The sequence below is a fragment of the Patella vulgata genome, chromosome 2 (genome assembly GCF_932274485.2).
Source record: "Patella vulgata chromosome 2, xgPatVulg1.2, whole genome shotgun sequence".
NCBI classification, from domain to species: Eukaryota; Metazoa; Mollusca; class Gastropoda; family Patellidae; genus Patella; species Patella vulgata.
This window is the reverse complement of record NC_065880.2, coordinates 92,379,884-92,397,391: the sequence shown is the minus strand read 5'-3', so window position 1 is coordinate 92,397,391 and position 17,508 is coordinate 92,379,884. Positions and strand designations below refer to the sequence as shown.

General features: G+C 38.1%; 1 protein-coding gene across 1 annotated transcript; it reads right to left on the bottom strand.

The window, feature by feature from the left end:
- Positions 1–4,125: 4,125 nt before the first annotated feature.
- LOC126810090 (retinoid-inducible serine carboxypeptidase) lies at positions 4,126–17,255 on the bottom strand. Its single transcript, XM_050535053.2, has 12 exons — positions 17,080–17,255; positions 14,593–14,732; positions 13,651–13,740; positions 12,533–12,688; positions 11,381–11,455; positions 10,674–10,784; positions 9,379–9,601; positions 8,895–9,008; positions 8,130–8,192; positions 6,625–6,702; positions 6,027–6,181; positions 4,126–4,924 (listed from the first exon to the last, which is right to left on the bottom strand). Exons 1-12 carry the CDS (start codon positions 17,153–17,155, stop codon positions 4,859–4,861), a joined length of 1,347 nt encoding a protein of 448 aa, XP_050391010.1. The 5' UTR covers positions 17,156–17,255; the 3' UTR covers positions 4,126–4,858.
- Positions 17,256–17,508: the final 253 nt, after the last annotated feature.

Genomic DNA, 17,508 nt, shown 5'->3' with positions numbered 1-17,508 from the left:
ACAGTATTAAAAGTTCTGTATACAAAACGTTAGCATGGGGCAGAACTTTATAAAAACCAAACAAATTCTAATGGTTTTCTGAGTTGTTGCTCTTAATAAGATTTTAGTGTATTATAAATGTTTCATTACCGAAAAAAGTAAAAATATGCGACAACTCTTGTTGACTGCCCGGACGATTTAGCTGCTGTGGGCGTATATTTCGTTGCCTGGCAACCTATCTTTCGCATTTTCTTCATGTGCCATTCCAAACTTGACGGCACACTTGGGAATCACTGTCTTGGGTAGTGGACACAGATTGTATAACAGGGGGCACAGCTGAGCATGCCTAGTGTATAGCAGAAAGCAACAATGACGGTTTCTTTGAGTTAGATCTATTTGATTAGGCCAACTTCAAGTTTGGTCAAAGATAACAAGATGTAAACAGGGCTACTGCTAATCCCAACCCTAACCCTGGCCCCAGTGCTTACCTAACCTACAATCTCACCAACAATTACAAGCCCTAACCTTATTTTCATCTCGGGGGGGGGGGGGGGGACCTTGAGCTGGCCTTATAAATACTTTAGCTGTCTATGATGTCACCTTGGGTAGCAAACTATTCAGTAGTAAATATACACTTAAAGGTCGTTCATCTTCTGCAGAGTAAATTAGAGGACTGTTTTATTATCACTGTGAAACAGATGGCTTGGATAGCACTAGTTGTCATATACTAAAACAAAATTAAACCACACTATGTCAGATTTCAGATTTGTGATACATTCACTGCTGCCTAAACAGCTTTTGCTTTAGTCATTATCATTTAACAAACCTGTTAAATATATACTATTCAAAAAAAGTAGGGGATATTTGATTTTTAAGTGTTATTAAAGTCACCTAATGAAACTGACGAAGAAACAAATGACAAAATGAAATGAAGTTCACATTCATCGATTTATTCCAAATGATCGTTAGACTAAGTAAGGCACAGACTGACCATTATAAGGGTAAAATGATACCCGGGGTCAAACAGCAAAGTTACCACAGCATCACAACCAAGTCAGTAACGGGTAAATCCTCCTCTGTTTGCCAAACAAGCATTGATCCGACGTGGCATACTCCTAATGAGACGTCTAAGGTCATTTTGGTCCAGATTGTCCCATTCCTGTTGCAACGCAGCAGCAAGTTCTTGGACATTGGCAGGACGTTGTTGACGTTGACGTAACCTCTGTCCAAGCATGTCCCAGACATGCTCGATGGGGAAGAGGTCGGGACTCAGTGCTGGCCAAGGTAATGTGGTGATGTTCTGTTGTTGGAGGTAACCTGTAACGATCCTGGCCCTGTGACATCTTGCGTTGTCATCCTGGAAGATGAAACGGCGGCCATGACGTCGTGCGAACGGCACAACATGAACTGCCAAGATGTTGTCCCGGTAGTACTGGCCTGTAACACGCCCTGCAACAACATGTAAAGCCGTTCTTCCAGCAACAGTGATGCCTCCCCACACCATAACAGAACCACCCCCAAATCGATCATGTCTGATGACGTTAACGTCTTGGAAGCGCTCGTTTCGACGACGCCACACCCTCCTACGTCTGTCCAAAAAATCAACAGTGAACCTTGACTCATCTGAAAACATCACATTGCTCCAGCGTCGATTATCCCAGTGTTGACGATCCCTACACCAACGACGTCTTGCCTGAATGTGATGATCTCTCAAACAAGGGATCACGCGAGGACGTCGGGCGCGAAGGTGACCCCTATGCAGTCGATTCCGAATCGTCTGGCCACTCACTCTCACACCAGTGTCTGTTTGAAGACGAGCGCTGATCTGATTTGCTGTGATGACACGATTTCTCAAGGCCAAGGTACGGATAAATCGATCCTGGGCTTGAGTTGTCGCCCTTGGTCGACCTGAGCGTGGTCTGTCCTGTACAGATTGTGTATCACGGTATCTGGACCATAGCCTGCTTATGACAGACCGAGAAACATTCATCGTCCGCGCCACAACCGCCTGTGTTGTGCCGATCTGTAGCATGCCAAGGGCACGTAACCTTTCATTTTGGGTAAGCCGACGCATATCAAAATTTGTTTTCTGGTCACTAAAACAATTAAACTGATGTTTCCACCCTGGAATTCAATGCCACAATGACTGTAACATTCAAAGTCAGAGTCGTGCAAATCTTGGGTTGGACCCCCATGATGATCCCAAGCATCACCTGCATTCCATGCGGTAGCTATTAGTGCGTTTGGGCGTAACATGTAACTGGAAATGTTTCTTCTGTTAGATTCTATAGTGACTTTTTTCGTAGTCATTTGCATATTTTAGTATTATGCCCCCAAAATCAAATATCCCCTACTTTTTTTGAATAGTATACATCAACTAGCAGGGCCCAAATTCAGTGGGGGTCATGCTGCTTAATTTGATACCACATGCAGGGGGGTGGAGTGCCATAAGACAAGACGTGATTCACCCGGGGCTCAAAATTGATGGCCTAAAAATCATTCACAGGGGTCATGCTGGTGAATTTGATTCCACATATGTAGGGGACGGAGCAGCGCTAAGACAGTGTGATGGGTGAACATACATACAGACTTTTATTTTATTTATATACTCAGCCAAATTAAAAACTTGACACTCAGGATTTTTGGGACTAGATTTTTAATATTTGGTTTAAGGCAACTATTTTAGTGTTATTTTGTGCACAGACGACCTTGACATCAACAGAAAGCAAGAATACGTCTCGCCGAAAGTCCTTGACATTGATAACGTTCGTGATGTCACAGTACCCCCCAAAATGAAATTCACAGACTTGGAGAACAATCAGGATAAAGTGTTTAGTAACGGTTGTGGCCTCCTCTAGCGTCTCGTACTGCCACACAACGTCTTCTCATGGATCTCAGAACATTAGTAAACACTACCCGTGGAAGACGTCGCCACTGCTCAGCAAGAGCATGTTGAAGGTCCTGCAATCAGTGGTGGATTCACTTGCTGACGTTCACCTCATCTGTGGTACACTCGGACCCTGCCATCGAGATTCGTCACTAAAGACAACCGAATTCCACTGTCTTTGAGTAAATCTTATGTGTCTTGTGGCCCACACAAGTCGGTTACGGCGATGAAGAGGTGTCAATATTGGTCCATTATAGGGCCTCCGAGCTCGAAGACCAGCAGTCTGCAAGCGATTTCGAACAGTTTGTGCAGTTACCCTTCCACCAAACATCTCTCTACTTGTGGAGGTTGCAGTGACAAATCTGTTTCTAAGATGACGTAATCGTATTGCCTGATCTTCCTGAAGTGACGTCACACGTGGCGCTCCCGCAGTTTGAAGCACTCTCATTCTAAGATTAATTATTGTCTGGCGTGAACAATTAAAGGCTCTTGCAACAGTGACCACAGACTGGCCAGCATAGAGCCTACAGCACGTAGACGTTCTACATTTGAAAGGCACGGCATTTTCTAACAAAGATGAAAATAACAATTTTAATTTGTTTTTCCAGTTCAAGTTACGTGTGCGTGTTCAGTTTAAGCAAACTTGCATCGATTGACCTCACGAGTTTGTGTTTGCACGTGTTTTTCAGGTTTTTCATCTTTATATGCTCAGAAGTCACGTGATCCACGTGACTTTACAATTTTTATGAAATTAAAGGCTTCTTACTACTTACTATCGTTAGAAACACTTTAAAATTTATTTGACTTACCAGAAAAAAAAATTTGCTGAAATTCATCAGTGTCAAGTTTTTAATTTGGCTGAGTATATATTGGCGGCGTTCGATGGCCGAATGGTTAGCATGTGCGCGCTGTATCATAAGGCCTGTCATTGAGTGTGGGGGTTGGATGGCCGAATGGTTAGCATGTGCACGCTGTATCATAAGGCCTGTCATTGAGTCAACTGGCGTGGTTTTGAATCCCCGGTTGTACGTGGCAAGGTGTAGGGTCGCCTGTCTAACCTTGTGGGTTTTCTTCGGGTCCTCCGGGGTTTCCTCCCACTGCTAAAGGCCCCTACACGCAAGCAAATTATTGAAATATAATTAAACCATATGTTAGGACCGAAATGGCCTAGTTTGTGTCAAGTTGATGTTAAACCCCATCGCTGTCTCTCTTTCTATTTATATATTAACAAACCTGTTAAACAGGTTGGACAAATATCCAACTTTTCACAGATTTATTCATGTTAAAATTAATTTTTCAATTACTTCAATGATATTAAATGTGGTGAAACTCACAAAATAAATTCCAGCATATGCTTTTCCCACTAATACTTAATTTGGGTCTGGCAAGGGGACAATTGCGGGAGAAGATGGCATTTTCCCATGGAAATATAAAATGTTTAACATTTCTAAGTACATTAGCAAAAGGCACCACTTCAGAACAAGGGTGTTGTGTATAAAAAATGTTTCGAGCAAAAACATTAAGTGATAAATTATATTGAAAGAAATGAAATGGGGTTTAATGTCCTACTGTTCTGCTCCGAACTGGGCTAATGAAGACGGGGATACGCCACACAGTGTGCTATGAGGGAAATTTTGCCATGACAGTGGCACTACAGCCTACTCTTAGTCTTACATCGAATTCCAACTGTCAAGGGGTCTTTTACATGTGCACCAATGTGTTCACTTGACTTCAGTTTTCCGTCCCATCCTAACAACTAGACAGTTGTCCATGTCCTGCACCACTAACAAGGGGAAACCATGTTGGAAAATCCTGATGAACTTTCTCCATCAATGCAGGGATCGAACACCCGACCTCCAGGCTATCAAGCCAGCGTCTTACCCTAAATTATATTGACAAACACAGTTGTTACATGTGGCTGACAGTAGGCCTATTAACAACAAAATATTTTATTAAAATGGAAAACATAACAAAATTAATAATTCTGTGATATCAATTATCCTGGTTTGTAATCATTCGGAGCATTTTTGCTGCTGTTGGACCGTTGTCAGATGGAACCTAAAAAAAACAAAACCATCAACATAAATTGTCTAAAAATAAAAGAGCCTGAATCTCCAGGCAGAGTCCACAAAGCATTCTCAGACTTAAGAATTTACTCAACTTTCAATCACTGTTTATATGAAATATCTTTGATCCAGAAACACAAAACTTTGCACATAGTTTCTTATTGATGTATTTGATACATAAAAACAACATAAGTTTTATAAAGGGCTATATTTTAGTTAAAATAAGGCGAACAATTTTGAGTAAATTTTCAAGTCTGAGAATGTTTTGTGAAACAAGGGCCTGGTTTCTTGAATCCTGTACTATAATAGGGTGGTTCACAGCCGCAAATTCTAATAAAAACTGAACCTACTTGTGAGCATGATGCATCTCAATGACAAATACTTGAATGAAAACTATTCACTCATGGGCATGTGCTTTCATTAGACGCAGCAAACATTATCCCAAAATAGACATTCACATGACAATATTCGTTCACTTATTTATCAATGAAGCCTTTAAAAAATTAACTTCTTTATGCTATGGACAGACGAGTGTATTTTTCCGCCCGATCTCGGCGATTGAAATTCGCCAACTATTTTTTACGGCCGATAACGAACGGGCACACGTAGCGATCGTCTCGTGAGCGTAGGCCACTCTGTGAGTAATTATGTCGATCACATGACTTGTACAAAATGGCAGCCATTTTGAGATCATGTGATATCAACTATGTCGATGATTGGCTTATAAAAATGAATCGCCCGATAATATACACTGGGCACCGGCACACAGGCGAAAAATATTCGGCCGAAAATATCTAACATGCTAGATACAAGCGATTGATCGAGCGATAGTTCGCCGAGCAGAATAGTCATCGCTTTGAAGGGGCACACAGGCGTATTTTTCGAGCGATTTTAAAAATCGCCGCGATTGGGTGCTTTGGACTTTTTAGAATACTTGGGTGCTTTGGACTTTTTAGAATACTTAGTTATCTACTTGATCGGATAAAATTTGGTGATTTTATTTTTAATTTAGTTGATTGATTGTAACAGTTCTCGGTCACCTCGTGTAGTTTTCAATTTTTTCTATTTTTTAAACTTACTATATTTATACTTACCATGTGACCAGCGTCTAATATCCAATAAAACGAGAAGTTTTTAGCTTTTTTAACAAAACCTGATGTTAAATCTGTCATGGGATTGAGGATAGGTTTACGAGAAGCTGAGTTAAACTCTTCAGCTATATTCAAACGGTTTACCCAACTTTCAGTTCCTGAAATGAAATGAAATGGAGTTTAACATCCTACTGTTCTGCACTGACTGGGTTAATGAAGACAGGCAAACGCCACACAGTGTGCTATGAGGGAAATATTGCCTATACAGCGGCGCTACGACCTACTCTTATATCAAATTCCAACAGCCAAGGGATTTTTCACATGCACGCCAATGTATACACTGGACCTGTTTTATATTCCATTCAAGCGACTATACGTTGTCCCTTACTAGACACTGTCCTGCACCACTAACAAGGTGTAACCACACCGGACAATCCTGATGAACTTTCTCTGCGAACACAGGGATCGAACAAGGAACCTCCCAGTGGGCATATACGAATAGAAACAATAGGTTTTCAAGTATAGTAGATCATTAATTGTATCTATAGCAACTCACCTAATGTATCAACAATAAGATCTAATTATATCTATAGCAACTCACCTAATGTATCTACAATAAGATCTAACTGACCACTATATACCACAACTGATAAAGGTGTTTTATTAATTAAATTATTCACTGAAAAATTCAATATATTGTGATAATACCAATGAGTAAATGATGATACCAATGAGCAAATGATGATACCAATGAGTAAATGATGATATCAATGAGTAAATGATGATAGCAATGAGCAAATGATGATACCAATGAGTAAATGATGATAGCAATGAGCAAATGATGATACCAATGAGTAAATGATTATACCAATGAGTAAATGATTATACCAATGAGTAAATGATAATAGCAATGAGTAAATGATGATAGGCTACCAATGAGTAAATGATAATACCAATGAGTAAATGATGATACCAATGAGCAAATGATGATACCAATGAGTAAATGATGATATCAATGAGTAAATGATGATACCAATGAGTAAATGATAATATCAATGAGTAAATGATGATAGGCTACCAATGAGTAAATGATGATACCAATGAGTAAATGATGATACCAATGAGTAAATGATGATACCAAATGAGTAAATGATGATACCGATGAGTAAATGATGATACCAATGAGTAAATGATAATATCAATGGGTAAATGATGATAGGCTACCAATGAGCAAATGATGATAATATCAATGAGCAAATGATGATAATATCAATGAGTAAATGATGATAGGCTACCAATGAGCAAATGATGATACCAATGAGTAAATGAAGATACCAATGAGTAAATGATAATATCAATGAGTAAATGATGATAGGCTACCAATGAGTAAATGATGATACCAATGTAAAATTAAATAAATGAATATAAAATACAAGGAAATCAAAAATACACAAAGCCATTTGAATCTTGGTGAACAGTAAACCAAATTAGGTCATACTGGGATAATTATATTTCATACTGGGATAATTATATTTCAATAATTTGCATGCACGTATATGTCTTCAGCGGTGGGAGGAAACCAGAGGACCCAGAAAAAAAACTTACAAGGTTGGGAGAGAGAGAAATGGGGTTTAACGTTCACCCGACACAAACTAGATCATTTCGGGACTAACATATGGTTTGATTTTTATTTCAATAATTCGCTTGCGCGTAGGGGTCTTTAGCAGTGGGAGGAAACCCGAGGACCCGGAGAAAACCCACGAGGTTGGACAGGCAACCCTACTCCTTGCCATGTACAAACGGGGATTCGAAACCTACATGGTTGGGCAGGCGATCCTACTCTTGGGGGATCTAAACCAAGTGCACACATTATACTACTTCTTCCCCTTTGAATCAAACTCAAAATTGTTTCCATGGGAACACACATTATTAAATCCGAGGAATTTCTAATTGGCATAAAGCCTGCTTTCCATGTGCACATGTTTTTTTACCATTACATGGTAGCGGTCCCATTACATTTACATTAGACTTACTTTTTCACTGACGAAAACGTGTACATGGAAAACAGGCCTAAGGCCCACTTACTACACTAAATTGTATACGAACCTATATCTGTAACTGGTTTCATAAAATCTCCACTTTGTTTGGTAAATACCATACCAGACTGACCTAGAACAAATTACACATTGTTATATATTGTTTGGTTCATCACACATGCCAAGAAAAGTTATTTCTGGTAACTCATCATCAAGTATATCACTGGTTCAAGAGATGTTTTGTAATAAAGGTGTTCTCAACTACACTGCCTGGTTTGCCTGGCCTTTGAATATGCCTGTATTGAATTAATCTCTTTAAAGATACATTATGAAAGATAAGATAAAAAGATGGCAGTTCTCGCTATAATAGTTAAAAACTAGATAATGTAAAGGTAATTTGCTGAAAATTTCAGTCAAATTGATCCACTATGAGCCGAGAAAGAAGCGGGTGAAATTTTCACATAGTCTCGGTCACCATTACTAAAATCATCAATATAAACAGCATAGTCTCAATTATCCATTGTTTTGATTTAATTATCAATGGTCGTTAGCGGCATATAGGAATCTAATCCAGCCAACATCGAAGGCTAGCCTTGACATCAAGAGTTGATTATGGTCTGGATAAGTTCATTAATGTCTAATTGATAAATTAGATAACATTTCAGGCCTAAAGAAAGGCTTGTAATAAGCAGATTTTGCTCTTGCATAATGTGTGGCTAAATTTAAGTCACACAACTGATTAACATTAACTGTAAACTATTACAGCAAGAACGACCATAATGTAGGGGGGCCCATCTTTAATATGATAGTATAAATAAATATTAAGACAATGTACCTCCCCATGTGACATTATTGGGTATAATTCGTAATTTCTCCCTAATAGGACCATTCATTAATGCTGCAAGATCTTCAGCTTGATAAACTCCAACATGACGTTTCCATAATTTCTCTGAAACAAACAAAATTAAATGAATCTTCAAGAAAGAGAAAGAGAGAAATGGAGTTTAACGTCTACCTGACACAAAAACTAGGTCATTTCAGGACTAACATATAGTTTAAATTTTATTTCAAGAATTCGCTTGCGTTTAAAGGTCTATAGCAGTAGGAGGGAATCCTACTCTAGAGAGAGAGAGGAGAGAGATTAACGTCCATTCGACAGTCATTTCATGACGAACATATGGTTCAATTTTATTTCAAGAATTCACTTGTGTGTAGGGGTCTTTAGCAGTGGGAGGAAACCTACACTGTAGAAGATGACTGACCTCAAAGTACACGTGCAGTATAGGTCTATAAATACACATAATTATTATTATCATTACCTAATGATCCCAGATTCTGGTTTAATTTGATACTGTTTAATTTGTCCGAGCCTCCCCACTCTAAAATATTGTAAAAGTTGACACCATTTGTAACCTGTTCAACAATTGATTCTGTGGCTCCCCATTCAGCCGTAGCATTTAAAAAAAGATCCTTTTCTATAAACATTTTAGTTTTCATGGCAGCGGCTTCAACCAATTTATATCCAGGCAAATCTACTAAAGACTGAAATCAAATGAAATGGAGTTTAACGTTCTGTTGTTCTGCTCTGACTGGGTTAAAGAAGACAGATGTACTCCATACAGTGTGCTATCAGGGAAATTTTGCTCGGACAGCGGTTCCTTAGGCCTACTCTTATATGGAGAGAGAGAGAAATGGGGTTTAACGTCCACTCGACACAAACTAGGTCATTTTGGGATTAACATATGGTTTAATTTTATTTCAATCATTCACTTGCGCGTAGGGGTCTTTAGCAATGGGAGGAAACAGGAGGTCCTGGAGAAAACCCACAAGGTTGGACAGGCGACCCTACTCCTTGTCACGCACAACCCGGGATTCGAAACCACGCCAGTTGACTCGATGACAGACCTTATAAAACAGCACGCACGTGCTAACCATTCGGCCATCCAACCCCCCCACTCTTATATGGAATTCCACCGGACCTCTCAGCCAACACAGGGATCGATGGGACCTCCGGGTTAGCGAGCCATGGTCTTACACGCAGAGCCACCATGGCTCCCGAAATAGCTTGAAAAACAGGAAATACAGCCTAACATTTATTAATATTAAACTGCGCAGATTAAGAATCTGGATGATGCCAGTCTCGTATTCTCAGGCAAATCAAAATGGCCGCCATTGATGTATTTTCTAGTGATTATGTCATGTGAAATTTTCGATTTGTGATAAATTTGACTATACATATTTGATGAATTTAAATGGGTCATACGTCACACAACAATTTTGCAAAAGGGAACGAGAAAAACAGGAACAAAATTTAATAGGCCGTTTCTTTTAAATATAAAACATTGTTACCTCAATGTGTCATGGCTTTCAAATTGCTGTGAATATTTCGGACATCTATATTCAATCGCGATAAAACGTGTCCTTTCTACCTTGAGGTTAACAATGGCTGAATGCTTTATCAATTGTTGAATTGATTGATAAATTAATTTTAAACCAATTGTGGAATAGATATGGCTCTGGCAGTGTCAGGTGTAGAGCATAATGCTAAGTTTTGGGGGGTTAATGGGTTAATTTTACACCAGTTTTGCGGGGATTAATGGGTTAATGTACTTACATTTGTATAAAGATATGGTGCCCACGTTAAAACAGAATCTATGGGAGAAATCCACGAATCACCCATTGCAAGACCTTTAAAATTACATGATATTTTTCCTGCCTGTATTCCCTGTAATATTTAATCCTTAATAAAATTATCAACAAATATACCTTATCAACATTTTGAATGGTAGCTCTTAATTAACTTTTCAGAGGCAATAACTACGGAAAATATTGTCAAGTCTGAATTTGGATAGGATTTATCCTTCTGATTAGCCAGAGAGAGAGAGAGAGAGAGAGAGAGAGAGTGAGAGAAAGAGAGAGAGAGGAAGAAATGGGGTTTAAATCCACTCAACACAAACTAGGTCATTTCGAGACCAACATATGGTTCAATTCTATTTCAATAATTCTCTTGCGCGTAGGCGTCTTTAGCAGTGGGAGGAAACTGGATGACCCGAAGAAAACCCATGAGGTTGGACAGGCGACCCTATTTTTATGTGAATCCTGTACCACTGCAGAGCAGACAGCAAGCCAACATCCTGGCAGTGTGTGATACCATTACATTTTTTTCCTATTCGCACATCATGGGTTTGACTTTCCACATATACCAAATTTGTCATAATTTTATGAGAAATAACTTTAATACAAATACTTTCGTGGGAATGTCACTTTAATATATATACTTTCGTGGGAATGTAACTTTAATATAAATAAATTGATACTTACATCATATAAAACTTGACTAAATGCAGCAGTCATTTTTCCACCATATGATTCAGAGAAAATGTAAAATGGAACAGACTAAAATAAATAAAAAAGTATTCTCATCTTCAAACCAGATCAATGCATTCATGTAATAAAGACCTACACCAAGTTTGAACATTGTTGCTAAATAAGAAGGAGATTACTTGTGTCCCAAAGCAACGCCCAATCAAATTGCTTATCTCTGCTTAGCCTAATTTGACTGAAATTTTCAACATATTCCCTTTTCATTATCCATTTGTTAACTATTACTTTGAGAACAGTCAGCTCTTTATCTAAATCTTACATAATGTATCTTTAAACTTAAACACACCGCTATGCAAGAGCTAAATCTGCCTTATGCAGGCCTTTCTTTAGGCCTGAAATGTTATCTAAATTATTAGTCTCGGTCACCCAGAACCTCCTAGTCTTCAACATACGGAGGGTCTGGGAAGGTTGTCCATTGCCCATGCGTAACCGGGAGTTTGGTTTTTTAATGTGGTTGATTATCCAGTCTCTTTAGTCAAGTCAAGTAAGAGTTGCGCCCCTTCCCACAATAAATCCCATAAATCTTGCATTAATATAAACAAACATGGATCGTGACGACGAATTAGGATTAATTTTAACAGCATAGATATGGCCCATGAAAAGAGAAATTTTACAATAAAAAATTGAGAGTGTCAGATATTGAACTCGCATGCAATCAAATGGATTTTTTGAAATGTCATTCTTAAATTAATTTCATGGGCGTAAACATCTTGTTTTAAGAGGAGTTACCTCCCTTAGACATTGTTTATGATAATGTGAAAGACTGGATTATCTAGCCAATTTTTCTCAAATGTTGACAACCTGTCCAGACTAATATTCGTAGAATATTTTTCTGGATGATAGAGACTACTAAATTATTAATTAGACATTAATTAACTTATCCAGACCATAATCAACTCTTGATGGCATCGCTAGCATGCGATATTTACTGGATTAGAACCCGGTCTGCTGCTAAATATTCGGTTCAGGGTGGATGAATTTGACTGAAATTTTCAGCAAATTGCCTTTACATTGTCTAGTTTTTAACTATTATAGTGAGAACTACCAGCTCTTTATCTAATCTCCCACAATGTATCTTTAAGTAATTACCTGAAAACCTGGAACTTTTTCCATGACAGCTGTTAGAACAGTAAATAAATCATTGGCTATCATTTGTACATCAGTTGTATAAGCAGAATCGTTATCTACATAACTATATCCTGTTCCTACAGGATTATCAATAAATAATAAACTAGCATACTGTAACTGAAATATAAAACATATCTTTATAATAAACTAGCATACTGTAACTGAAATATAATAAACTAGCAAACTGTAACTGAAATATAATAAACTAGCATACTGTAACTGAAATATAAAACATATCTTTATTATAAACTAGCATACTGTAACTGAAATATAATAAACTAGCATATTGTAACTGAAATATAAAACACAATAAACTAGCATACCGTAACTTAAATATAACTAACATTTACTGTAACTGAAATATAAAACATATATGCCGACACATGTAGCCATAAACTATTTTTCCTAAGTGCAAACTGCCCAATGCGTCAGACCTTGTTTCGGTCATTTTCAATGACCGGCATATACGACCGACCTGGAACCAGAAAGTTGGAAATTGAAGAAACACCAACTGCATTTCATTTCACTTAAAAATATACTACCAGAGGAAGATACAGCTCTGACGTTCTTGTCCCTACTAATCATCAACTGGTGAAAAAAGTGTCCCCACCACCACCCTCCTTTCCAATATCTCCATTACATCCTAAACATAGTAACTATGAGTCCCATGATACAATAAAGATGGTAATGAATGAATGAACTTTAATTGCACTTCAGAAAAGATGGTTATGACTGAATGAATGAATGAATGACACCTCAGCAAAGATGGTTATAAATGACTGAATGAATGAATGCATGGGTGATGAATGAATGAAAGGGGGTTTAACATCCTACTGTTCTGCTCCGAACTTGGCTAATGAAGACGGGCATACACCATACAGAGTGCTATGAGGGAAATTTTGTTCAGACAGTAGCACTATGGCCTACTTTTAAATCGAATTCCAACTGCCAAGGGATGTTTAACGTGCATGTCAATGCGTACACAGGATTGCAGTTTTCGTCCCAACCGAATGACTAGACAGCTGTCCATGTCAGGCCCTCCGTCCCGCAATGAATGAAGGAAAGAAAGCTTAACTTACCCATGTCGTGTTCCTTGGTTTTAAATCAACACCCAATGGACCAATTTCTCCAAAATTACCAAATCCTGTACTTGAACCGCCAGGTCCTCCCTTACAAATAGAAATTATGAATATGGTATGGTAATTTAGATTATAGACATAAGAGATAAATGGGGTAGGCTGCTGATTTAATGAAAGTTCACAACAATTTGTATCAAAGTTACCATGCCCCAAAGCATTGACCAATCAAAATGCTTATCTCTGTTTAGCGTCGGAAGAAAATGCCCCTCATTCGTCTCAATCAATGAACATTTACACCACGTTTATGTCTCCTACATCAACGTTATTGTGTCCCAAAGTCTCAACCAAAATGACAGACCTTTTATCTTGTTGTTGTCATGGTTTTGGTTATGTTTTTATAATTTGCCTCATAACTGTATTGCTGTATTAGTTTGATAAGGTTAAGAGAACACCCTTCAAACTGTTGCCTTAAATACACTAGTAGGTGTTGCCCATAAGTATGTGTTTTTGTTTTTACTGTATTCAGTTACAAAATGCTATTTAAAGGCTCAATACCACTCTTGTTGTAACTGAATAATATGTCCCAATCTTTATTCTGGTCAACAAATTGTACTATTTTACAATATTCCAATTAATTGATGATACAAATTTCATCTTAACACACCTAATTTAAAAAATTGGAAAAATTCAACTAAATGATTTGAAAAGCCTGACGTAAAGCTTTTCAAATGTGACTTGGATTTAAAAATATTTTTGAACCCTCTGGACAAGTAAAAAAGGATTTAATGGATAATTTACACAACAGGTAAGACACTAACACATCTAGTACTTAGAATAAGGCTATTATTTATTTTCTGGAGCTGTCAAGCCAGCAAGAGTGTTATTGTCCCTTTAAAGATGAAATTTCGTTTTAATACAATTTAATTATATGTGTAATTTTACCTGTAGCCACAGTACATATGGTACATTTTTAAACCCAGCACTATTTATTGTATCATAGTGCCAATAAAACATATGGGCAGACGGTCGAACTGTAACATAGTCCCATACTTCTCTGTCATCTCTCACATTTATTGTCTTTGCTGCAAAAATATAATACCTTATGTTAGGTAGGAATACATCTTCAATAGAAGGCGTGATCTCGGTTTCACGTAATACCTCAAATATTTCGGCACTAATTTTGATTGGGTACTAACGCAGCTTGGGAGCCAATCAGATTCCCCGATCATCGCAAATACCAAGTCTTGTGCTTTCCAGCTACTATGTCAACCATGTATGATTTGAGTGTGTTTGTGTCACAACCTCTGATTGGACACTTCTGTTTATGTGTCTGCGGCAAAGGCAGAGAACATTGCTATAATTTCGGGAATTGCAAAGCATGTAGCATATGGTTTAGATGTTGTAAAACTTGCGGTCATTGCTTCAGGAACATGGTAGAAATATAGCTTGCTACAAGACACAGAGAGGGAGAGAGAGAGAGAGAGAGAGGTGGGGTTTAACATCCACTCGAAACAAACTAGGTCATTTTGGGACTAACATAGCATATGGTTCAATTTTATTTCAATAATTTTAGCAGTGCGGGGAAAACGAATGACCCGGAGAAAACCCATGAGTTTGGGCAGGCGACCCTACTCCTTTAACATCCACTCGACACAAACTAGGTCATTTCGGGACTAACATAGCATATGGTTCAATTTTATTTCAATAACTTTAGCAGTGTGGGGAAAACGAATGACCCGGAGAAAACCCACGAGTTTGGGCAGGCGACCCTACTCCTTGTCACGTACAACTGGAGATTCGAAACCATGCCAGTTGACTCAATGACAGGCCTCATGCTACAGCGAGCACATGCTAACCATTCGGCCATCCAACCCCCCATTTTTAAAAAAAAAAAATTAAACCTATCATGATTCTTTAATACTCAATTGTTAGTAGTGCAGGATGGAGGGCCTGATAAGGGACGACGTATAGTAGTTCGGATGGGACAAAAAAAGATGACCTGTAGTCACCTGTGTATACATTGGTGTGCACATAAAAGATCCCTTGGCAGTTGGAATTCGATATAAGAGTAGGTCGTAGTGTCGCTGTCCGGGCAAAATATCTCTTAGCTAGCACACTGTATGGCGTATGCCCATCTTTATAAGCCCAGTTTGGAGCAGAACAGTAGGACGTTAAACCCCATTTCATTTCTTTATAAGCACATGGATTTGGCCTAATGTACGGTAATTTATAAAAGTTTAATTTTGAAAACCACATTGATATAAATCAGCATTTACTTTAGGTAGGAAATAAATCCCTACACAGCCAACAGATTAGGGTAGGCCTACCTAATAGGCTATCATGGACCTCATAAAGACCTTATTATAAGGTCCATGCTGATACCATCTTACAAGTGTTTGCACCTGCTGAGAGATTGCAGAGATTAAAATAAATTTGATTACCATACTGAGACAGGATCGGATTAAATTTTAAGGATTTTAAGGGGATCATCATACAAGTACTTGAACCTGTTGAGAGATTGCTCGGATTAAAATAAATCTGGTGGAGACGGGATCAGTGTTCACTGTTGGTTTAAGAGTCCTAGCTACGAGAACGTAGCTAAAAACGTTGAGATATACTGATGTGTTTGTTTTTAGCTACGATTGGATGCCTTTAGTTCCAAGTGGCAAACTCAATTTCTTTATTAATGCATGTAACATCTTTAAAATAAGATAAGTTTATGCTATTATGATTAATTAAACTTACAGAGGCCAATGTAGTGGCACAACTGTCGCCTAACTCCAAATATTCGCGTTTAAATTAATGAAGCGTTGGTTTTTTCTGACATTTACCGCCATCGAAATCCATTCATAGTTACAGAGCTTTAGATTGCCCTATTGATTGGCTGTTATAAAAGCCTTATATTTAGCCCCGCCTTCATGATGACAGCGTATCATTTAAAAAGATGGCGGTCTTAGTAACGGCTTAACGCCTCAATTTTAAAAACGACAATTTGTACCCGTTTCAGGTAGGATTATATGCCTAATTGTAGTTGGGTCTGGCAGAAATATTATAAATAACAATAATCAATCGTTGTTTTTATTAAAAATATTGTCAATTTTGTTTACAAATGCCGGGTGCGAATCGCTCCCGCATGTGCTACGTTGAAGGTAATGGCCTCATGTCTTATCTCGAAACACGGAGGGTTGAGAGATTATGGTTTGTTATATCTATAAGAGCCCCAGTGACATATTCAGCCAGGGCTCTTAATTCCTAGCTAGTAAGATAACATAAGATAAGATTTTATTGTATCTAAACACCCCATTAGAGGCAGCATACAATACGAACTGAACATTAAAATACATTTATAATTATAATGAATATTTAATGACAATTGAATTGAGTCTGTATCATTTTGGCAAACCAAATTCTAAACAAAACGATACTTACAATTAACAATAGAAATAATGAAAATAGAAATGATCAGTGTCGTCACAGTGGTATCTGGGTGCAGTACATGCTTCATTTTGAACTTAAATCCGACTTATCGAAACCCTAGACTATCGTCACTTTCGTCTAATAGTTTCCTCTAAATGTACGGCTATACGCCAGTCTCGTGACTATCATGTGACTCACACTGAATTCACTGATTCTATTTATAGATCACGTGTTATAAACATTATGAAGTTGATAAAAGCAATTGACCGGGTTATTATTTAGATATCGGATAGTGATTTGTTGTGTTAATAATATATTAATACTTTGGACAGAGAGCCCAAACTACTGGTGTGTCATTGCACGTGGGAGCAACGGTGGCTCAGTGAGTAAGAGAGAGAGAGAGAGATGGGGTTTAACGTCCACTCGACACAAACTAGGTCA

Excerpts from the sequence above, each read along its gene's own strand:
- LOC126810090 (XM_050535053.2), bottom strand. The coding sequence starts at position 17,155 with ATGAAGCATGTACTGCACCCAGATACCACTGTGACGACACTGATCATT. Across the intron at positions 14,733-17,079 it reads CATTATTTCTATTGTTAATT|CAAAGACAATAAATGTGAGA; the intron begins GTAAGTATCGTT and ends ATATTTTTGCAG. Across the intron at positions 8,193-8,894 it reads CAATAATGTCACATGGGGAG|GTCAGTCTGGTATGGTATTT; the intron begins GTACATTGTCTT and ends AATTTGTTCTAG.